This window comes from Ranitomeya imitator, chromosome 5 (assembly GCF_032444005.1).
Source record: "Ranitomeya imitator isolate aRanImi1 chromosome 5, aRanImi1.pri, whole genome shotgun sequence".
Lineage (NCBI taxonomy): Eukaryota > Metazoa > Chordata > Amphibia > Anura > Dendrobatidae > Ranitomeya > Ranitomeya imitator.
In genome coordinates this window covers 445,924,667-445,948,530 of record NC_091286.1, presented here as the reverse complement: position 1 = coordinate 445,948,530, position 23,864 = coordinate 445,924,667, and the positions used below count along the sequence as shown (strand labels likewise).

Sequence of the window (23,864 nt, the reverse complement as noted above, 5' to 3'; positions counted from 1 at the left end):
GTATCTGCACCAAAATGGTATCATTAAGAACGACAGCTCGGCACGCAAAAAAATGAGGCCTTACCAACCCAGGATCACAAAATAAAAAAAGGAAGACGCTATGGGCATCAGAAAATTGCACAATTATATATTATATTATATTATATTAATATTTATTTTTATTTTTTTTTACCACTTAGGCTACTTTCACACTTGCGTCGGTACGGGTCCGTCGCTATGCGTCGGGCCGACGCACGTTGTGAAATTTGTGCACGACGAGGGCAGCGAATGCAGTTTTTCAACGCATCCGCTGCCCATTCTAAAGTCTCGGGGAGGAGGGTGCAGAGTTTCGGCCGTGCATGCGTGGTAGAAAATGGCGGACGCGATGGACAAAAAAAGTTACATTGAACTTTTTTTGTGACGACGATCCGCCAAAACACGACGGATCCGTTGCACGCCGGACGCAACGTGTGGCCATCCGTCGCTAATACAAGTCTATGGGCAAAAAACACATCCTGCGAGCACATTTGCAGGATCCGTTTTTTTGCCCAAAACGACGGATTGCAAAAAAACGCGAGTGTGAAAATAGCCTTAGATAAAAAAAAGAACCTAGACATGTTTGGTCTATGAACTTGTAATGACCTGGAGAATTATAATGGCAGGTCAGTTTTAGGCTGCACTCACACTAGCAGTATTTGGTCAGTATTTTACATCAGTATTTGTAAGCCAAAACCAGGAGTGGAACAAATAGAGGAAAAGTATAATAGAAACATATGCACCACTTCTGTATTTATCACCCACTCCTGGTTTTGGCTTACAAATACTGATGCAAAATACTGACCAAATAATGATCGTGTGACGGCAGCCTTAGCATTTAGTAAACATGGTGAAAGAAAAAAGTGTGGGATTGCACTTTTTTTTTGCAATTTCACCGCAACTGGAATTTTTTTCCCATTTTTAAGTGCACAACATGGTAAAACCAATAGTGTCGTTCAAATGTACAACTCGTCCTGCAAAAAACAAGCCCTCACACGGTCATTTTGACTAAAGAATACAAAGTTATGGCTCTGGCAAGAAGGGGGAGCAAAAAAATGAAAATGAAAAACCAAAAATACCTCTAGTCCTTGAGGGGTTAAAATTATCTTTGTTTCTGGGAAAACCCCTTTAAGTGTTTGGTCCAGCCCACAGTGAGAGAGGCTAGAACAAGAAGAAAAGGGAACCACTACCTGGTTTAGGCAGTTAGAAGAGTTTGTTTGCTAAGTGACAAAGTGAAGTTTAAGTTGCAGTGAGCTGATGGCAGAAGTGACTACAAAGTGTTCTGGGCGGTATGAGGCTTTACATGACTCTCTGCAATGTCCGGAACTTACGGCTCGATACAGGTGCTATAGAGAGCACCTCAACCCCTTCTGTATAATAGATGAACAAGAACGTGGAGCCGCATGAAGGAAATGAAATGGATCTCAGATATACTGTGGGACTGAAAAAGAAATCCCTGGGGCTGACGGGATCAATGGATATAGGGATAGTTCAGGAAGAATGGAAAGTAAAGTGGGAAATGCACTGTTACTGATCCACACACAGTCCTGACACTCAATGAAAGCAAACAAAAATGGGGTGAACAATAACAGATTGTGAGCCAGGCCCTCTCTTCCAACATTGGTGTCTGATCTCATCTTCTCAGTGAGTGGGATTTGTCCCCATAGGAGGACTAGAACCCTAGTGCCACCTATTGGAATGTATCCATCCTAACAGTCAATGTCGACCCTTTACCGAGCCTTGTCACATGACTTAGGATAATAGCCAAACCAGAATCTCAATCTGCAGACACTATGTTTCGGGGTATTGCCCCTCGTCAGTGCAAAGTGGAGATCTGGTTTGGTTGATTGAGAGGCGTCTGACCGGGATCCAAGAAGTATCATTTCTGTGACAAGGCTCGTTAAAGGGTCGACATTGACTGTTAGGATTGCTACTTCCAATAGGTGGCACTAGAGTTCTAGTCCTCTTCCTCTCTGAAGAGACAATTTGCATATTTCCCAGAGGAGCATTGCGGCTTTAAGTCTCCTCACCTCGACATGCTTATCATGTCACTCTCTGCAAGGAGAAACAATACTTCTTGTCCCCCATAGGAATAATTTTGCAGAAAGCCTTTTTGAAGAGTTGAAGCTGTTTTTAGCTGCAAAGGGGGAAACCAACTCCATATTAATGCCTATTTATTTATTGTGGAATGCCGTAAAAGCTCCTGTAGGTTTAATGCGTAGGTGTCCCAATACATTTGCATTATATGGGTGCATATAGTGTATATGATTCTGCTACAATAACATTCTATTCAATGCATTTGTAGCAAAAATGTAGGCAGAACTGTGTGCAAGGCTTTACCAGGCAGTAGAATGCTACTGTAAATCTACGCTAACATCAGTAGTATATATTAAAGCCCATCTCCAATCAAACCCAGCCTCCCCAGCTAATAGTTAGTGTGGTACAGGTAGTAGATGGCTGCCATATGCAGGGTGCCCAATAATCCAGGCCTCTGGTTAACAGCACTCATGTTTTTTCTTATGTGGGGGAGTAACAGAATATTTCATTTTAACTTTGTTTTTTGCTGCTTGGTAAAACTGGGTTGAGGTGTGCATAATTAGAACATCATTGTCATTTTTTTCCCTTGCAGGAAACTCCAGAAGAAAACAGAAGCCTGTATTTTCTGCTCTGTCAATCTCTATACTTATAAGTTTAGGGTACTGTTATTCCTTAGTAGAAAATGACCTTCCTTCTTTTGATTTGTCTCATGCTCCTCGTAGAAGGTTACTCGGGACAACGCTCCAGGTAATTGTCTACATTAAGGGTAAGTTCACACGGGGCTTTTTTTTTGCTGCCTTTTTTTTCTGCAGCAAAACTTGATGATCTTGGCAGAAAAGAAGCTGCGTCAAAAATGCAGGTTTTGGTGCGTTTTTTATTGCGTGTTTGGTGCTTTTTTATCTCTTTGTTCATGCTGATGTCCTTGGATTTTCAGCAGCAAAAACGCAGCAAATAATGATACCTGCGTTTTTGCTGCGTTTTTTTTCAACACCCATTCAAGTGAATGGGTGAAAAAATGCAGCAAAAACGCTGAAAGAAGTCACATGCTCTATGTCCCCAAAAAAACGCAAAGCACAAAATACTGATCAAACAAAAACCCAATATGTGTGCATGAGATTTCTGAAATCTCATTGGCTTTGCTGGTATTGTAAAAAGCAGCTGAAAATTAGCATAAAAAAGCAGCAAAAACGTCCTCTGTGAACTTACCCTTTAGAATGCTAATCTGAAACACTACTGTAAAGGTACCGTCACACTTAGCGACGCTGCAGCGATACCGACAACGATCCGGATCGCTGCAGCGTCGCTGTTTGGTCGCTGGAGAGCTGTCACACAGACAGCTCTCCAGCGACCAACGATCCCGAGGTCCCCGGTAACCAGGGTAAACATCGGGTAACTAAGCGCAGGGCCGCGCTTAGTAACCCGATGTTTACCCTGGTTACCAGCGTAAAAAAACAAACAGTACATACTTACATTCAGCTGTCTGTCCCTTGCCGTCTGGTTCCTGCACTGACTGCTGGCCGTAAAGTGAAAGTGAAAGCACAGCACAGCGGTGAGTCACACAGCGGTGACTCACCGCTGTGGCTGTGCTCTGCTTTCACTTTACGGCCAGCAGTCAGTGCAGGAACCAGATGGCAAGGGACAGACAGCTGAATGTAAGTATGTACTGTTTGTTTTTTTACGCTGGTAACCAGGGTAAACATCGGGTTACTAAGCGCGGCCCTGCGCTTAGTTACCCGATGTTTACCCTGGTTACCAGTGAAGACATCGCTGGACGATATCGCTAGCGAGGACGCTGCAACGTCACGGATCGCTAGCGATATCGTCTAGTGTGACAGTACCTTAAGAATGTATCCTTCCGGGGTACCCAAAGTGTAGGAAATCCATTGTTCTATTATCAAAACATACACGGAGCCATTTTTTTAAGGGCTTTGCGCCACAGCAGTGGTGTAAAATATATACCGTAGTTTTTTTCCTTTGAATTTTTTTCTTGCCACTTTATTATGTATTATTTTTTATATAGCCCCATTAATTCCATGGTGCTGTACATGAGAAAAGGGGTTACAAATTTACAATGACAGACTGATACAGAGGGGAGAGGACCCTGTCCTTGCGGACTTACATTCTACGGGATACTGGGGAAGAGACAGAAGGTCGGGGTATAATTTACTATAATAATTTACTAAGATTATAGCATGGGGTGTAATAAGAGAGGGTGTCTTATTTTATTATAATTAACAACAAAAATTATATCGGAAACTATGCCTGCTGTAGATTTCAGTTTGCGGGACACAAGCTATCCGAGATCCACATAAAATATGGACATATTGGAAAGTCCCAAATACGTTACCTAAAAACCTGTACTTATGAAGGTAAATCTCATCCTACTGTGGTAGAGAGACTTTTATTATAGCTTTTATAGGGTTTTTCCAGGATTAATTCACTTTTTCTTACTAAAGGCCTAAGAACTATTATATCTCCCTGTTGTGCCCAGCACCGATCTTTGCAGGTACAGAATGGTCACAAACCGCTCCAGCCAGTGATTCAGCATCTTCCACGGACGCCACATTGACAGAGCAGCTGCTTCACTTCCACTCCGCTCTGTTGACGGGGTGTGGCTGCCTACGTCATGCTGATTGTTTTCTGGCTCCCCACTGCCTAACCGTGGGGAGCCGTCTGTCAATCAGCATGTCGTCGGCAGTCATGCCCTGTACACATAGCAGCCTGTAAGAAGATCTACTCTGTCATTGGAGCAGTTGAATTTCTGGAGGAGCGGTCGGTGACTGTTCTGAGCCTGCGCTTCTGTTAGCAGCTACATGATTGTTAGTTTTTAGGTCCATATTAAAATTTTTTTAAATAAAATAGTCTTAGACAAGCCTTTAAAGCTCAAAATTTGACACCATGATCACTTGTTCTGCTTCATTCTATTTTCCACAATAGTAGAAAGATTTTGGTATAAAATGTGTATTCGGACTTATCAGCGCTAGAGACTGGGGGATTATAAGAACGGAAGGGCAGCAGCAGGGGTTATGTGAATTTATGTAAGAAGGCGACCATGACCGGCCTGCTACAGCAGCTGCTGTGACCACACACTCAACACCTCTCTACAGCTAACAATAACATGACCGCTTGCTGACAAGGCCTTTATGTCATTGTGTTCTAGGAAAATACAGATGTTGTGGGCTTTACGCTTGGGATTGTTGCCGTTCTTGTCTCCTGGACAGTAAAAGTGCCTGTCATCACAAGAGTGGTAAGTTCCCCATCGAAAACGTCACCACCTGTGTAGATGCCAATTGCTGATAGGAAAAGGACGAGACCTGCACAATTACCGGTATGTCCCTGGACGTGTGTTATGATGGTTGTCCAGCACGGAGTCCCTTTGTCCTGTGTGCAGGATGCTGATTACATACATCTTTTATACAGTTTGCTTTGTGAACCTCCCTTTGTATTCCATGATTATTGCATTTGCACCTTTTGTTACTTTTCCTATATTTCTCCCAGTATCGATCCCCAAACACCAGGAGATTGGGAACTCACTGGCAATAAGCTGTCCAACTATACCACAAAGCTGAGCTGCTGTGCACGTATTGCTGTGCAGACATCTCCGCACATCCACATACCACACATTACATAGGGGATCTTCAGCTCTTCTTTTAGGGTAGGTTTAGTTGATATTCAAGTTTTTCCAGCAAGCGTTTGGGTGAAAGTCACAGTATGTAAAGCATTTCTGCTGTGGGCTGTGCTGGCTCATTTTGTGCACGTCTACCTATAGTGTGTGGATGTGCTTTATCATAAATGTTGCTTTGCTAATTATTAGTGGTTGACAATGATCGGTGGATACTAAATAAGTGAAAGAAAATACAAAGGCGTTTTAGGTTTTTGTCTTTTTTTTTTTATTAATGCAAAAATCGACCTAAATGACACAGTGCACGTTGCTGAGCAGCAGTTGTTCCGGCGGTGTTGCAGTACAGAACAGGGTGTGTTCCTGACACCCAAAGCAATTCCGCTGTATGTTCAGAAATGACTATTATCAGATTCTAGTAACCTAAATGCCAACTGCTCTATATATCTATATATCCCACTAATCTGTAAGCACACTTTGTCTGCAGTGCAAAGGACAGATGTTCCCGGTCATTCGCGTGTGGGCCGTGCTGTTTTCAGCCTTGGCGAGTTTGATGTATGCAGCCGCCATCATGTCACATGATCGCCGCTCGGAATATTTTGTCAAAGCGATCCCTTGGTTCCTTATATCAATGGGCGCTGCTGCCCTGGACGTTGCTGTATCCTTTACACAGAGCCGAGCAGCTTACTTTATTTATTATATTTGACTATTTAAAGATTTTAACTCTTCTATTGCTGGCTTTTCATTAGGGTAGAAGATCAGTTTTTCATGGTGGTCTGATTCCTGGGACCTCTACTGATCAACCAAATTGTGAGACCATATTGCCCCAGTGAATTGGACTAAGCAGCTGTAAAATATTGTTTTGGTCTGCCTCTGGTCTCCTAATATCTGTATTTTCATTGTTTACAGTACATTGCCATGGGGACCAGCCACTTATTTTAGACAGAACGGGCACAGTGTTTTACTTTACAAGCTCTTTCCTACAGAGCTTGCAAGATCTGCACTGATGCCACCTGGGATCTCTAGTTTCCAATCCCATCTACCTCTCCCCAACCCTACTGCACTTCTGCATAGTGTTAATGTAGGACAGTAATGCAAGCTGTGTGCTGGAATGTAGGTTAAAGGATAGATTATTCCAGCAACAGACCACAGAGATACAGATACAGTGAAATGTCTGGGACCAGCCCAGTATTGGAGGGGGCATGTCAAGCAAAGAGGGGAAGCATTTAATTGTTTAGTCAGACACAATAACTATGAGGTTTGGGTTCAAGTTGCTGGAGGCACGTGGAGTAGATATTGTTCTGCCAGCATTACTTTGTACCAAATTTCCTGGCACTGATGAGTATGCTTCCATACAGACAAATCCGGATGGAGAACCACGTGAGGGGAAACATAGCGGATCTCGGTGATGCTGTGGGGCCAGATGAGCAATCCCAGGTGCTGACAAGAGGATCAGACATGGGGATAGTCTGAGCTGAACGTAAGCAGTGGTTAGAAATTTGCTGTGTTGATGAAACTGGAACTGGAGGGTGCTGTGCCAGAAACTGCATGTCAAAGACTGTTGTATCTGAACTGAGCAGTAAAGTTGAATCTATATACAGTTGTGGCCAAAAGTATTGACACCTCTGCAATTCTGTCAGATAATACTCAGTTTCTTCCTGAAAATGATTGCAATCACAAATTCTTTGGTATTATTATCTTCATGTAATTTGTCTTAAATGAAAAAACACAAAAGAGAATGAAGCAAAAAGCAAAACATTGATCATTTCACACAAAACTCCAAAAATGGGCCAGACAAAAGTATTGGCACCCTCAGCCTAATACTTGGTTGCACAACCTTTAGCCAAAATAACTGCGACCAACCGCTTCCGGTAACCATCCAATGAGTTTCTTACAATGCTCTGCTGGAATTTTAGACCATTCTTCTTTGGCAAACTGCTCCAGGTTCCCGATATTTGAAGGGTGCCTTCTCCAAACTGCCATTTTTAGATCTCTCCACAGGTGTTCTATGGGATTCAGGTCTGGACTCATTGCTGGCCACCTTAGAAGTCTCCAGTGCTTTCTCTCAAACCATTTTGAAGTGTGTTTTAGGTCATTGTCCTGCTGGAAGACCCATGACCTCTGAGGGAGACCCAGCTTTCTCACACTGGGCCCTACATTATGCTGCAAAATTTGTTGGTAGTCTTCAGACTTCATTATGCCATGAACACGGTCAAGCAGTTCAGTGCCAGAGGCAGCAAAACAACCCCAAAACATAAGGGAACCTCCGCCATGTTTGACTGTAGGAACCGTGTTCTTTTCTTTGAATGCCTCTTTTTTTTTCTCCTGTAAACCCTATGTTGATTCCTTTGCCCAAAAAGCTCTACTTTTGTCTCATCTGACCAGAGAACATCCTTCCAAATCGTTTTCGGCTTTTTCAGGTAAGTTTTGGCAAACTCCAGCCTGGCTTTTTTATGTCTCTGAGTAAGAAGTGGGGTCTTCCTGAGTCTCCTACCATACAGTCCCTTTTCATTCAGATGCCGACGGATAGTACGGGTTGACACAGTTGTACCCCCGGACTGCAGGGCAGCTTGAACTTGTTTGGATGTTAGTCGAGGTTCTTTATCCAACATCCGCATAATCTTGCGTTGAAATCTCTTGTCAATTTTTCTTTTCCGTCCACATCTAGGGAGGTTGGCCACAGTGCCATGGGCTGTAAACTTCTTGATGACACTGCGCACGGTAGACACAGGAACATTCAGGTCTATGGAGATGGACTTGTAGCCTTGAGATTGCTCATGCTTCCTCACAATTTGGTTTCTCAAGTCCTCAGACAGTTCTTTGGTCTTCTTTCTTTTCTCCATTCTCAATGTGGTACACACAAGGACACAAGACAGAGGTTGAGTCAACTTTAATCCATGTCAACTGGCTGCAAGTGTGATTTAGTTATTGCCAACACCTGTTAGGTAAGTTACAGGTGCTGTTAATTACACAAATTAGAGAAGCATCACATGATTTTTCGAACAGTGCCATTACAAGTTACCCCCTTTTTTATATCCAATTTGGCGTTAGGACAATTATTTTTTTTTTTTTTTATTTAAGACAAATTAAATGAAGATAATAACAAATAATTTGTTTGCAAATATTTTCAGAAAGAAACTGAGTATTATCTGACAGAATTGCAGGGGTGTCAATACTTTTGGCCACAACTGTATATATAATTGTCTAAGGTCCACTTCCGTCTGTTTGCCTGTCACGGAAATCCCGCGTACAGTCCGGCCACGAATTGGCCCCTCCATACTCCCCTCCAGTCAGCGCCCACATAGCGTTTTAGCAGTCCGTTAAACAGACTACGTTACATCGCGGCATAACGCGGTGTAACGCAGTCAGTTAACGCTGCCATTAACCCTCTAAGTGTGACCAACTTTTTAATATTGATGCTGCCTATGCAGCATCAATAGTAAAAACATATAATGTTAAAAATAATTTAAAAAAAAATAAATTATATTCTCTCCTTCCGCGGCAGCCTTTCCCACTCCTCACGACACTCCGGTCCCAAGAATGCATTGCGGCAATGACCCCAGATGACGTAGCAGTCTCGCGAGACCGCTACATCATCACGGGTTATTGCCGCAAGGCATTACTGGGAACGGAGAGTCACGGGGAGCATCGCTAAAGGCCTGGGCTGGATCCGGGGGCCGACGGAAGGTGAGTATATAACTATTTTTTATTTTAATTCTTTTTTTAACAGGGATATGGTGCCCACATTGCTATATACTACGTGGGCTGTGCTATATACTACGTGGGCTGTGCTATATACTACGTGGGCTGTGCTATATACTACGTGGGCTGTGCTATATACTACGTGGGCTGTGCTATATACTACGTGGGCTGTGCTATATACTACGTGGGCTGTGAGACTCTTTTGCCCGGGGCCCTGGCTTCACTGATTGGTCGCGCCCAGCTGGGCGCGACCAATCAATCAGCGACAGACGCAGTCCGGCCGCAAATTGGCACGGGATTTGAACCACGTTTCGATAATTGGTCACGCCCGGCTGGCTGAATCCTGTGTATTCATTGCATTATTCTGAAATCTTCATAAATAAACTACATACATATTCTAGAGTACCTGATGCGTTCGACTCGGGCCACCATCTAGTTTGTTATAAAGAACTGGGTGTCCTCTGATGTGTGTGTGCAGCTGATCCTGGAACCATGGACATCAATGCAGCAGAGGTTTCCGGCCTGAAAGTGAGTGCAAAGCAAACCTCACAGCACAATATATATGGACTGGGACACTATTTGTGGGGTGCCAGGATGCGAAGAAGCAGCGACTCGCCCAAGGCTACCACCCTGGGCACCTTACAACTGGACAGTTGAAGCTTATCAGATTGCAGCAAGCAGTATCAAGCACAACACTTTGTTTACTTAACACAGTCCATTTCCAACATTACTACTTCTCTTCCTGTTCCTCGGAACCTTCTCATGGTTCCGTTTCCATCGTCTCCTGTGTGCGAAAGGATAAGGAACTCCTCCTAGTACCTTTTACATGAGTTCCAGACATTGCAGGAATGTCCGTAAGGGTATGTGCACACGATCAGGAATTGGCAGATCTTTGGATGGAGCACATGCCGGCTATTGAACTCTGGTGAATCTGCATGTGTTCATTGAACCGTGCAGATTCACCGCATCCAATACATTTATACCGGTGAAATTTATCTTGCGGAGGCTCGCGTCTCCGCAAGGTAAATAAACATGCTATGGTCTGGAAAGACGCGCCACATGTCCGTCTCCGCGGGTGAGCCGCGGGCGTCTCTGGTTTCTTGAAATCCCATCCGCTATGCTGTAACATCTGGACTCTGCGGTTGGATGGTGCATAAATATTCAGAGTCCAACCCGCATCGTTTACTCATACCCTAAGAGATTTCAGTAAGGCCTCCCACTGCCATGAACGACAGTTCCTTGCTGTCACCAGCAGTCCACTGCACTTGAACTTGACCCTGGTTACTGCACTTCCCTACCTGACTATCAGAAAGTCGTCTTGCTTTATGCTAGCATTAGCCCCATCCCATTGTGGGTTAGTCCCAAACATTAGCTGTACCTTACCTTATGTCCCCAGCTAATTACAGTTACTGTCTTATACCAGTATGTTCTAGGCCTACTGTCCCAAATCCTAATCTAGATCTTACCCTATGCTGCACACTACCATATCACAGTATACATGTTACACTTAAGTATTACCTCTACATTACTCATGTTCTATACATTATCACATAACAATACCTTACACAAAAAAAAAATATATATATATTATATAATCTATCTATATATCTCTATTCTACTATATAATTGTCTGAGGGGTACTTCCGTCTGTCCTTCTGTCTGTCTGTAACGGTTATTTGTTCGCTGATTGGTCTCGGCAGCTGCCTTTCGTGGCTGCCGCGACCAATCAGCGATGCGCACAGTCCGGAAGGAAATGGCCGCTCCTTACTCCCCGCACTCACTGGCCGCCGCCCGCCTACAACCCTCCAGTCTGCCCTCACACAGGGTTAATGGCAGTGGTAACAGACCGCGTTATGCCGCGGTGTAATGCAGTCCGTTACCGCTGCTATTAACCCTGTGTGACCAAGTTTTTTACTATTGACGCAGCCTATGCAGCGCCAATAGTAAAAACATCGAATGTTAAAAATAATAAAAAAATTAAAAAATGATTATATACTCACCTACGCCACCTGTCCCGCTCCTCGCGATGCAACCGGCACGTTCCGGTCGCACGGATGGTCTGGCAGAAGGACCTGTCATGACGTCACGGTCATGTGACCGCGATGTCATGACAGGTCCTGCACGACGTCGGCACACCCTGGGACCGGAAGATGCACCTGCACGCCACACAGGCGACAGTGCTACAACGCGCCTGCGGAAGGTGAGTATATGTTTATTTTTTATTTTTTTAACCTGTGTCATATGTGACTGGGCAATATACTACATGGGCTGTGCCATATGCTTCGTGGCTCTGTGCTGTATACTACGTCACTGGGCAATATATTACGTCACTGGGCAATATACAATGTAACTGGGCAATATACTACGTGGCTGGGCAATATACAATGTGGCTGGACAATATACTACGTGGCTGGGCAATATACTACATGGGCTGTTCAATATGCTTCGTGGCTCTGGGCAGTATACTACGTGGCTGGGCAATATACTACGTGGCTGGGCAATATACTACGTGGCTGGGCAATATACTACGTGGCTGGGCAATATACTACGTGGCTGGGCAATATACTACGTGGCTGGGCAATCTACTACGTGGCTGAGCAATCTACTACGTGGCTGGGCAATATACTACGTGGCTGGGCAATATACTACATCACTGGGCAATATACTACGTGGCTGGGCAATCTACTACGTGGACATACATATTCTAGAACAGGGGTCCCCAACTCCAGTCCTCAAGGCCCACCAACATGTCATGTTTTCAAGATTTCCTTAGTCTTGCCCAGGAAATAATTGCATCACCTGTGCAATGCAAAGGAAATCCTGAAAACATTACCTGTTGGTGGGCCTTGAGGACTGGAGTTGGGGACCTCTGCTCTAGAATACCCGATGCGTTAGAATCGGGCAAACATCTAGTATATGTGTATATATATATATTATATTTATTGCATAACACTATTTACTACACAAGGTGACACCTATAATTGACAGGCTAGAATGAAGTGAGGATTGAAATAAGTACACCGTCTCTTGATTATATCTTGCTCTTCTGTCAGTGTGAAATCTGGTGTAATCCTTGACATTGTAATATCTGCAGTTAGTGTTTCTGTCTTGTATAATGAAGAATAAGCTGGTACAACAGCTGGGACTTGTATTGGATGCAACACTGAATGAAGAAAGCTGTGAGCTGCTAGCGGTGGAAGAACAAATGGTAGAAGGGGCACGAATCCCTAGCACTACCACTGATGCAAAGGTTGGTTGTAATGTTTATTTGTAGGACATTATAAAGGGTTAGAGCTATAGGAGGCATCAGATATACAGCTTCTATCAAGTCATGATCATGATACAATGAGGACCTGTCAGTAGGTGGAAAGTGGCCAGATTTTGCTCTTAATTTCTTCCCTCTAATCCTGAATATTCCATTAGTTTTGGAGTTTTCATTTTTTATCTGTCATACACTTCCAGATATATGACCATTTTCATTTAGTTCCAATTTTTATGGTCTTTTTCAAGGGAGCGATGCTTACAGGATTCTCTGAGATCTTGTCTTTAGGCTGCTCCAAATTTCTGGAGACATATGGTAGTTAAAAAAAAACAACTGTTAAAGGGAGCAGCGTAAATATAACAAAAGCAAAAACTGCCCACTTCTGACCTGGTGACAGTTCCACTTTAAGCAAAGCTCTGTTTATGGACAATCTTTAAGTAATGACTGTTTATTGTCAAACCCTGTTTTCCAGACCTCAAACTGGACCCCCCTGAATATGGCTCCTAACAGATATTTAAGCAAGGTATCACTTAGTCGTTTTGTGAGACTGAGTGTTGAGAAAGTGCAAGAGGTAATAATAATAATCTATCTTTTCCATGAGATTGCTCAACAACACATTTTTTTGGTTTTGTTTTCCTTTTTTTTTAATCTGCCACTTCTAAAATGAAAAATAAAGATGGCAAAACCATTGACCCACAAAACAATCCCAGTATGACAGCCAAAGGATTCCGGAATTCAGTTACTACTACAAAGTTGCATTTAGATGATAGAAATTGTATGGGGACAGAATGACTTTCCTATGATCAGGCTGTCACCATACAGCAAAGATATTGTGTGTAGCACATTGCCTGTTGTACATCGTTGATGGACTGCAAACAACAATTTTTTATTTTTTTTTGACTGTGTAAACCATCTAATCTGTCGGTGAACAAGAGTTTTTACCATTCACTTCCGGGTGTGTAAGGCTATGTGCCCACGATCAGGAACTGCTGCGGGTTGGATGCTGCATATTTATACAGTGTCCAACCTGCAGCGTCCAGATGTTACAGTATAGTGGATGGGATTTCTAGACATCCCATGCCCACTATGCATCCTCCAATGCCCCGTGGATCACTTGCAGACACTGACATGCGGCGCGTCTTTCAAGACAGCAGTATGTCAATTTCTCTTGCAGAGACACTGGGAAGCGAGCATGGTCAATTAGAAGGCCCCCAATATGCATAGCAGGTGGCGTAATGGGGCATCAAATTCTTGGCCACACCAAGGGTGCACCGTAGTCCTATCATTTGTGTACGAGTTGAATAATTTTTTCAGTCACAGATATAGTGCTGGCATGGTTTTTTATAAAGGCCAAGTCTCCTATAACACCGTATAGCCCATATAAAATGCATTTTGGAAGTGACTGTCTCCTTGTGGAGAGTACTGAAGAACATGCTATTTTCTAAAGACTGATCTGTTATAGGATACATTTTATATAAATGAAGAATGTGTTTTGATCCTGTATTGAAACTCACCCATTTTTTTTAATATTCAGAATGATATGAGAGCAGTGAGACTCCCTGGGGATGGACAGACTACCCCGATGCACATTAATCATCAGGAACCTGTCGGTTACCTTGACTTGTCTGTGTATCCGCCTCCATGTATCACGCACTCTACAAATTCCCCATCCTGCTCATCTGATGCATCTTCCAATACTACTGACCTAGAGGTATGTAGTCTCTTTTCTGTTATTTATTATATATTTTGTAGCATGCAAAGTTTAATCTCTCGATACGCAGAAAAAGGTAACTGGAAAAGTAAAAGCTAGCCGAAATCTTACTCTATGCAGTAAAACTACCTTGCAAAGTGCTTGGTGAAGATTATTACCAATCCAATCATTTTGAGATCTGTTAAAGGAGAATAGAATTTCAGCAAATACATTTCTTTGTATGCTATTTAATTATACAATATTACAAAATACTGTTGGATCAGTTCCTTGCAGTTCTCAAGATCTCTGCCTCCTAGCATTTAAAGGGAGTGTCAGCAGGTTTTTGCTACCTCATCTGAGAGCAGTATGATTTAGGAAAAGAAACCCTGAATCCAACAATATATCACTAAGGCTATGTGCACATGTAGGCTATGTGCATCTCCTGGCAGAATCCGCAGCTGCGGTTTTTATGCGGTTTTTGTGTTTTTTTTTTTTGTGCGGATTTTATGCAGTTTTTACCACTGCTGATTTCTATTAATGGAGGGGTGCAGAAACGCTGCAGAACTGCACAAAAGAAGTGACATGCACTTCTTTGAAATCTGCAGCGTTTCTGCGCGGATTTTTCTGCACCATGTGCACAGCTTTTTTTTTTTCACATTGATTTACATTGAACTGTAAATCTCAGTGCAGTTCTGCAGCGTTTCTGCTGCAGAAAAAAACGCTGCAGATCTGCACTACATCTGCACTAAATCTGCATCGTGTGCACAGCCTTAGTTTACTGGGTGCAGCAGTTGTGACACACTCCAGAGTTCTTAGATGTAACATGAAGTACAGCTGAGAAAGCGAACCCCACCAATGTCAGGCTCTCTATGTACTTAGTCTATTCACAGAGTGCTGCTTATCACAAGTGGAGGCGGATGACTTTAACCCCTTTGATACGGGCTGAGCCCACATCTGTTCCGGCACATGACAGCTGATTTGAGACAGCTGTGGGAGACCAGAGGTAGGGTAAATGTTATTCCGGGCGTGGAACCCGAAGATCACGAGTCAGGGTTACCTGCCGTAGGGGTCGCCAACATAGGGACAGAGTGTAACCCGATAGGTTCTCCTAGAGGTATTGGCAGGAGAGGTCAAGGAGACCCCACCGATCCCCGATCTGGAAGTGTCCCCTGGTAAGTTCGGGACATCTCAGACCGAGGATCCCACTCTGGGCCAGGCACTAGAAAGGATCATAGAAATAAATGGAGTGGCTCAGTAATTGGGTGCCGCGGCAGTTTTACCCCGCATGGCTATCCACCAGGATTTATTATACAGGCCGGATAAAATCCAGGATGAGGTGGGAAGAACTGGTATTGCCCCAATCCTACCATCAGATAGTGCTCAAAATGGCTCACACCCACATACTGGGAGGGCACATGGGGGGCCAAAAAGACACAGGAGCGCATACTGCAGTGTTTTTTTGTTTTTTTTTTGGTCTGGGGTCTACGCGGAGGTCCAGAGGTACTGTGATCCATGTCCGGAGTGACAACTAACCTCACCCACCGCGAACTACCGGAGTCCATTGGTACCTCTGCCCATCATGAGCGGATAGCGATGGATCTGGTAGGGCCCATAGTAAAATCTGCCTGGGGCCACCAACACATATTAGTGATCGTAGACTTTTCCACCTGGTACCTGGAGGCCATTACACTTTGGCACACCTCAGCTAAGCTTAGAGCCCAGGAATTGTTTGCCATGTTCTGTCGCCTTGGGCTACCGAAGGAGATCCTTACTGATCTGGGGACTCCTTTTATGTCCAAGGTGACGAACTGTGCAGACTCCTCAAGGTAAAGCAGTTGCGCACGTCTGTGTATCACTCCCAGACCGACAGATTTGTTGAGCGCTTCGACAAAACCCTCAAGCCTATGCTCAAAAAGGTGGTCTCCAAGGAAGGGAGGGATTGGGACATGTTATTGTTCTATCTTATGTTCGCTATCCGTGAGGTACCTCAGGCATCCACAGGGTTTTCTCCTTTTGAGCTATTGTATGGCCAACATCCAAGGGGGTTGCTGGATGTAGCAAAGGAGACATGGGAACAGGAGCCAACACCACATAGGAGTGTAATCGAGCATGTGGCAAGTATGCATGACCGGATTGCGGCAATCAGACCCATAGTAAAGAGCATCTGAGGGATGCCCATGACACACATATAACAAAAGGGCCACAGTCAGATCCTTTAAGGAAGGGAATCAGGTGCTAGTGCCCACCGCTGAGAGTAAATTTATGGCCAAGTGGCAAGGTCTATATGAGGTTCATGAAAAAGTGGGGGAAGTGAATTACCGAGTTTACCAGCCCTGGAAGAGAAAATCCGAACAGTGTTATCATGTGAACCTACTAAAAGAATGGAAAGGACTACTGTCACAGACCAAGGACAAGGCCGAGAGAGAGTTAAAAATAGGAGACACTCTCTAAAAACAGCAGCGTCGAGAGGTCCAGAAATTAGTACAAGAGAATGCAGATATATTCTCAGAACTACCCGGTCGTACTTCTGTCATCTAGCATGACATGGCGAGCCCCACATAAGGGTGCGAATGAAACCATATCGTGTGCTCAAGGCCCGGAGACAAGCCATCGCGAGTGAGGTAAAACAAATGTAAGCTGGGAGTAATTGAGGAATCCCAGAGTGACTGGGCTAGCCCGATTGTGTTAATCCCAAAGCCAGATGGATCATTACGGTTCTGTAATGACTTCCGTAAATTAAATGAGGTGTCGAAGTTCAATCTTTATCCAATGCCCCGGGTGGACGAGCTGATTGAGCAACTGGGTCTGGCCCAGTACTTTACCACGCTCGATCTGACCGAGGGTTATTGACAGGTGCCTCTTGGAGTCGGCAAAGGAAAAGACCACCTTCATAACACCAGAGGGTCTGTACCACTATGTCGTCTTGCCCTTTGGACTACATTGGGCACCAGCCACGTGCTTGGGATAAGTGATCGGCCGTGGGGTTATCAAACCCCAAATAAATAAAATCGAGGCCATTCAGAACTGGCCCTGACCTGTTACCACCAAACAGGTGAGAGCGTTTCTCAGAATTATAGGGTATTGCTGGAGGTTTATACCTAATTTTTCGGGGAGAACAATACCCCTAACGAATCTCCTCAAGGGAAAAAAGTCAGTCATGGTTTGGTGGAACCCGCAGGCAGAGGAAGTGTATCAATCCATGAAGATGGATGCCTCTAACATGGGCCTAGGAGTGGTCCTGTCGCAGGAGGTGAACGGGGAGGAACATCCGGTCACCTACAAGTAGGAAACTCACCCCGCATGAGAAAATTTATAGCGTAGTGGTGGTGGAGTGCCTCGCCATTAAGTGGACCTTGGAGTCCCTACGCTGTTATTTACTCGGTCGACCATTTCGCTTGGTGACCGATCATTCACCCTTGGTATGGATGAGAAATGCGAAGGAGAGGAATGCTCGGGTCACCAGATAGTTTCTATCTCTGCAGAATTTTAATTTCACTATGGAACATCGCAGGGAAGTCACAGGGAAATGCGGATGAACTGTCACGTGCCCCCTGTATGGTGACACTTTTCAACCCTACATGTTCGAACGGAGAAGGGGGGATATGTGAGGCAGTGAGAGGTGTTATATGCGAGGGTCGCTATGTGTCCCCAGAATGCGCACAGCAGAATATTAAATCCACTGGAGTGCATTGCAGTCACAGGCATAGCTGTGGCTGCAGTGCAAAATAAGTGTGGATCTGGTCAAGTTATTTGACCAAGGCAATGTTCAGTAAAAACCTATTAAGGGTTTTTATTTTTGGAGCGAACTACAGGATGGTGGTGGGCCAGTTCGCTCCCTCCCGGCCAGGTTTTACGACCCACAGATTCCAGATTCCATTTAAAAACCCTACAGCAAAGGGTTGGTGTGTCAGTTTTGGTTTGCAAACTTGCAGAGCGGCGGCTCTCCAAAGCTCAGCCTGTGTGAAGTAACACGGAGCCAAGCGAAGCCAAAAGGCCTGGCACCCCTAGCATGGTGGTGCAGTCACCCACAGCAACCGGTCTCCGATACGGGCTGTCTTGATTCCCGTCTGCGATCTGGAGGATACTTTGAGTGCTGGACATTAAAACATGTTTTGTTTTAACTATTTCTGTTTGTCTGATTTTTTTCTTTTATAGGTATATTTTTGAGTAAAATTTAAATTAGTAAATTGTTCTTTTATTCTATAACTGCTTTAATTTTTGTACCAGGAGTGGCATAAGGTCACCCAAAAGAAGTGTGAAAGACTGGTGGAAAGCATGCCAAGACGCATGAAAGCTGTGACTAAAAATCATGGTTATTCCACAAAATATTGATTTCTGAACTCTTCTTAAGTTAAAACATTTGTGTTTCTAAATGAGCAAGCAATGTATTTTTTTGTTATTTTGACCATTTTATAATTTTCAGAAAATAAATACAAAATGTATTGCTTGGAACTTCAGAGACATGTTGTCAGTGGTTTATAGAATAAAAGGAGAGAAGGTTTTTTCCACCAACATAGAAGAGGATTCTTTACTGTTAGGGCAGTGAGAATCTGGAATTCCTTGCCTGAGGAGGTGGTGATGGCGAACTCAGTCGAGGGGTTCAAGAGAGGCCTGGATGTCTTCCTGGAGCAGAACAATATTGTATCATACAATTATTAGGTTCTGTAGAAGGACGTAGATCTGGGGATTTATTATGATGGAATATAGGCTGAACTGGATGGACAAATGTCTTTTTTCGGCCTTACTAACTATGTTACTATGTTACTATGTAATTTACATTTACTCAAAAATATACCTATAAAGAGAAAAATCAGAACATTTTGCTGTGGTCTCTTAATTTTTGCCAGAGTTGTATATACAGTACCAGACAAAAGTTTGAACACACACGTTCATACAATATTTTTCCTTGTTTTCATTGAGATATTACTCCCATATGTCCAAAAAGTAAATACTATGTTACACACTTCTGTATTCATAACACAAAGCAATCCATCATGGTATATGGTTGCCAGGATAGGAAGAGATTTCAACTCAAATGACATAAAAACATAATGTTTTATTAAAAAATACACAAAAACATGTACCATAAAAAGATCAGGAAAACCTCCAAGAAAATGGGTCAGGGACACAGCAATATCCGCCAAAAGCCTTGTGAGATACCAAAATAAATGTATTGTATACTAATGATAAATGTAGAAACCCACATCTATAGGATAAAGGATGGATAACAACATGGAGAGCACAATAAAGGTAAAATGCTAGTCCACAAGTTTAGAAGGATAAGAAATCCTACATGACATTAGGTATTCATGATGCCTGTGAGTTTCGCTTAAATTGACCAATAACCTTATTTACTAGTATCTACTGACTTCCCACACTGTCGTGGCCCCCCTACCCAATAACTACACATAAAACATTTGTTTGGATAAATTTGGCCACAGCAGCCATCTTTTATTAACATTTAAAACATAACATTTATTAACATTGAAAAACCCCAGGGAAGGCGGTCCTCGAAGCCCCCAAGAGTCAACCAACTCGTATCCAATCTCCATAAATTTGGCCTCCAGGTCGTGTCCCTGCCCCCAGCCGCTAGGCACCAGCTCAGAGACGCTTAAAGACTCGCCCGGCCAATATCCTCCAAAAAATCCCACGTCCCCAGTCTTCTCGACTGTATAACCACCGATTCTCTAAGCCACACCAGGGGGAGTCCAGGATCTCACACATCCCCCCCCCCCTCCAATCCGCCATTTCTTAACACCACCAACTTCGAGGACCCCATTCCCCCCGCCCTGCTGCCGCGACGAAGCATAACTAATTCCCTTTAGCGCCATGAATTTAACCCTCGCTGCCATCATTAAATTAACCTTAAAGTTCCAAAATTGTGATCCAACCAGTAATTACCCCATTCAAAAAGGGAGGGTGGGTGGGAGCTTGCTATCTAAGTCAGAGGGGCACCAAAATGGTTGCTCCTCTAAGATGGGTGCCCCCTTTTATATTCAACCCCCCCTTTACTGCCCCCACCTTCCTGCCTACCTTGCCCTCAGCCAATCCGTAAACCCCAATTCAAATAATACCCTGATCTCACTCCACAATATTGCCCCCACCTTTCCGCTCACCCCCTATAGCCCATTCAACCCTGTCATGTCGTCCTCCCTCAAGACCTGCGGCCTAGTCCGTCCTCACTTTACCTCACTACTCCTAGCTATATAATCCCAGAGAGACCATATCCCTCATATACACTCAGCAAAAATTGCAAAAGATATGGAAAAATAAATAGTGTTACCTAAATGCAGGGTGAGATTACAGTACATGGGGAAGGCTGTGTCCTCACCTTTTCATTGGTATGTGCACATTAATAAATTTTAACAGAAGGCAGCAAGACCACAAAAGAACACAGATGGGAACAAAGAACAACAAACATGTGTAAAACAAACCAGAGGGTGTTTAACCTTGGATTCCTCAGAATACCCCCCTTTCATTCTGACCGCCTTTCACCCCTTTGGCATTCTCTCAAGCAGCTTCATCACGGAATCCCCTGGAATGGGTTTCCAACAGTCTTAACAAGTTCTCAGAGGTGCTGAGCACTTGTTGACTGATTTTTCGTTCATTCTGTTGTCCTACTCATTTCAAACCATCTCAATTAGGTTGAGGCTGGGTGACTTATAACGACCATGTCATCTTACGCAGTGCTACATCCCTCCCCTTCTTGGTCACATAGCCCTTACATCAGGGTTGTCAAACTGCATTCCTAGAGGGCTGCAACCAGGTCATGTTTTCAGGATTTCCTTGTACTGCACAGGTGATAATTTAATCACCTACACACATAATGATTGCAGCACCTTGTGCAATGCTAAGGAAATCTTGAAAACACGCATGGTTTGCGGCCCTCGAGGAATGCAGTTTGACACCCCTGCCTTACATAGCCTAGAGGATTGTTTTGGGACATTATCCTATTTCATTCACTCCAAACCAGATGGCATGGCATGTCATTGCAGAATGTCAATTTAATTTAAAATTGCCAAAAGTGTCAATAAAGCATCCTCGCATTATTAAATCTCCCCTGTTGTGAATTCTGTTGTCGAACTCCCTCCTGTGGCCGTGAATGGTACTTCGGCGAGTTCTGTCCATGGACTCCCTCTGGTGGCTGTGAGTGAAGCTGCTGCTTCTGAGGTTCCTTACACAGGTGACTTGGTTTATCCTTTGGTTGGCTGCTCTATTTAACTCCACTCAGATCGTTACTCCATGCCAGCTGTCAATGTTCCTGCATTGGTTCAGTTTGCTCTTGGATCTTTCTGGTGACCTGTCTTCTCCAGCAGAAGCTAAGTTCCTGATAGTTATTATTTGTTCATTGTTTCCTTGTCCAGCTGGTTATCATGATTTTGTCTTGCTAGCTGGAAGCTCTGGGATGCAGAGTGGCATCTCCGCACCGTTAGTCGGTGCGGAGGTCTTTTTGCACACTCTGCGTGGTCTTTTGTAGTTTTTGTGCTGACTGCAAAGATACCTTTCCTATCCTCTGTCTGTTTAGTAAGTCTGGCCTCCCTTTGCTGAAACCTGTTTCATTTCTGCGTTTGTGACTTTCATCTTTACTCACAGTCAATATATGTGGGGGGCTGCCTTTTCCTTTGGGGAATTTCTCTGAGGCAAGGTAGGCTTTATTTTCTATCTCTAGGGCTATCTAGCTCTTAGTCTGTGAAGAGGCGTCTAGGGAGAGTCAGGAACGCTCCACGGCTATTTCTAGTTGTTGTGATAGGATTAGGGCCTGCGGTCAGCAGAGCTCCCACATCCCAGAGCTTGTCCTGTGTGAGTTTAACTATCAGGTCGTGCCGGGTGCTCCTAACCACCAGATCATAACACTCCCCCTCCATGCTTCATGATAGGCATCATACATGAAAAAAACAAACATATTTTTAGCATCTCACAAACACTCGAATTTCAACAAATCTCACATTTTTACTGTTCAGACCACAGAACAGATTTCTAATGTCCAGTCCTTGTATTGCGTGGTCCAAAAATTCTTATTGTTTGTGGCTGTTTTTCTTGTTGGAAGACAGATGATATTGAGATATGTTTGTACATCACTTAAAGTGAACCTGTCGTCAGGATTTTGCTACAGGCATTGTCAGCTTGACGCTGTTATACTGATTTAAAATAATACCAGAGTTGAATAAATGTCTTGTGGTTTTTGTTTAACCTGAGTTTGCAGTTTTGAGATCATGAGATTCTCGTGCTTCAGGGCGTGCTTGTGGGCATTGTCATCATTCTGGCTTAAATGACAGATCACTGAATCTTCAGTGACCTGCACCCTATTTTAAATACTGCGCTTGCACAGTTCATATTGTTGTAGTCTTAGAAAAAAAAAATTACTCCAGCAAAATGGCGCTGGCAGCACATGCGCAGTAGCTTCTATCAGCAAGCGATGCTCTTAAAGGGAACCTGTCACCCCCAAAATTGAAGATGAGCTAAGTCCACCGGCATCAGGGGCTTATCTGCAGCATTCTAGAATGCTGTAGATAAGCCCCCGATGTATCCTGAAAGATGAGAGAAAGAGGTTAGATTATACTCACTCAGGGGCGTTCCCGCTGCGGTCCGGTCCGATGGGTGTCACGGTCCGGGGCCTCCCATCTTCTTACGATGACGTCCTCTTCTTGTCTTCACGCTGCGGCTCCGGTGCAGGAGTACTTTGTCTGCCCTACTGAGGGCAGAGCAAAGTACTGCAGTGCACAGGCGCCTGGAAAGGTCAGAGAGGCCCGGCGCCTGTGCACTGCGGTACTTTGCTCTGCCCTCAACAGGGCATGCAAAGTACTCCTGTGCCGGAGCCGCAGCGTGAATATAAGAAGACGCCATCCTATGAAGATGGGAGGCCCCGGACAGCGACGCCCATCGGACCAGACCGCCCCCCAGGTGAGTATAATCTAACCTCTTTTTCTTATCTTTCAGGATACATCGGGAGCTTATCTACAGCATTCCAGAATTCTATAGATAAGCCCCTGATGCCGGTGGGCTTAGCTCATCTTCCATTTTGGGGGTGACAGGTTCCCTTTAATCTACACAATCTCCATCCACTGGGGAGAGGAGCTTGCGCAGATTGGGAGCATCGCTTGCTGATAGAAGTTACTGTGCATGCGCCACCGGCTCCATTTTGTTGGAGCAAAAAAAAATGTAGGCTCCATTAAAGTAGATTCTACTGCGCATGCATCGCTGCTATCAGCAAGCAATAGATACTACTGCACATGCAACGGCGCCATCTTCCTGGAGCCAATTTTTTTTTAAACACCACAATATTAACTGCACAATGTTGTACAGACCCATGACTGTCTTGACAACTCATCGGCGCGGGCACACTGATAGGTGCATGGAATGACACGTCATTCTGCCAGAGCATGTTAAATGCCTCTGTCAGGGTGGTTTCACATTTGCGTTTTTTTTTTTGCGTTTTTGCGGTAAAAAACGCAAAAAAAGTTTTTTTTCCCCTATACTTAACATTAAAAACGCATGTTTTTTTTGCATGCGTTTTGACGCGTTTTTGCAACGCATGCGTT

General features: G+C 44.1%; 1 protein-coding gene across 2 annotated transcripts in view; it reads left to right on the top strand.

The window, feature by feature from the left end:
- Positions 1 to 23,864, top strand: part of TMEM44 (transmembrane protein 44) — a 58,609-nt gene that overhangs the window by 7,141 nt on the left and 27,604 nt on the right. The window contains exons 4-9 of one of the 2 annotated variants that reach the window (XM_069727179.1): positions 2,645 to 2,799; positions 5,213 to 5,299; positions 6,159 to 6,329; positions 12,468 to 12,623; positions 13,108 to 13,206; positions 14,170 to 14,346. In XM_069727179.1, coding sequence (XP_069583280.1) covers positions 2,645 to 2,799; positions 5,213 to 5,299; positions 6,159 to 6,329; positions 12,468 to 12,623; positions 13,108 to 13,206; positions 14,170 to 14,346 — 845 coding nt within the window. The remainder of the gene's footprint in view (positions 1 to 2,644; positions 2,800 to 5,212; positions 5,300 to 6,158; positions 6,330 to 12,467; positions 12,624 to 13,107; positions 13,207 to 14,169; positions 14,347 to 23,864) is intronic. The other variant, XM_069727180.1, reaches the window with a different exon arrangement.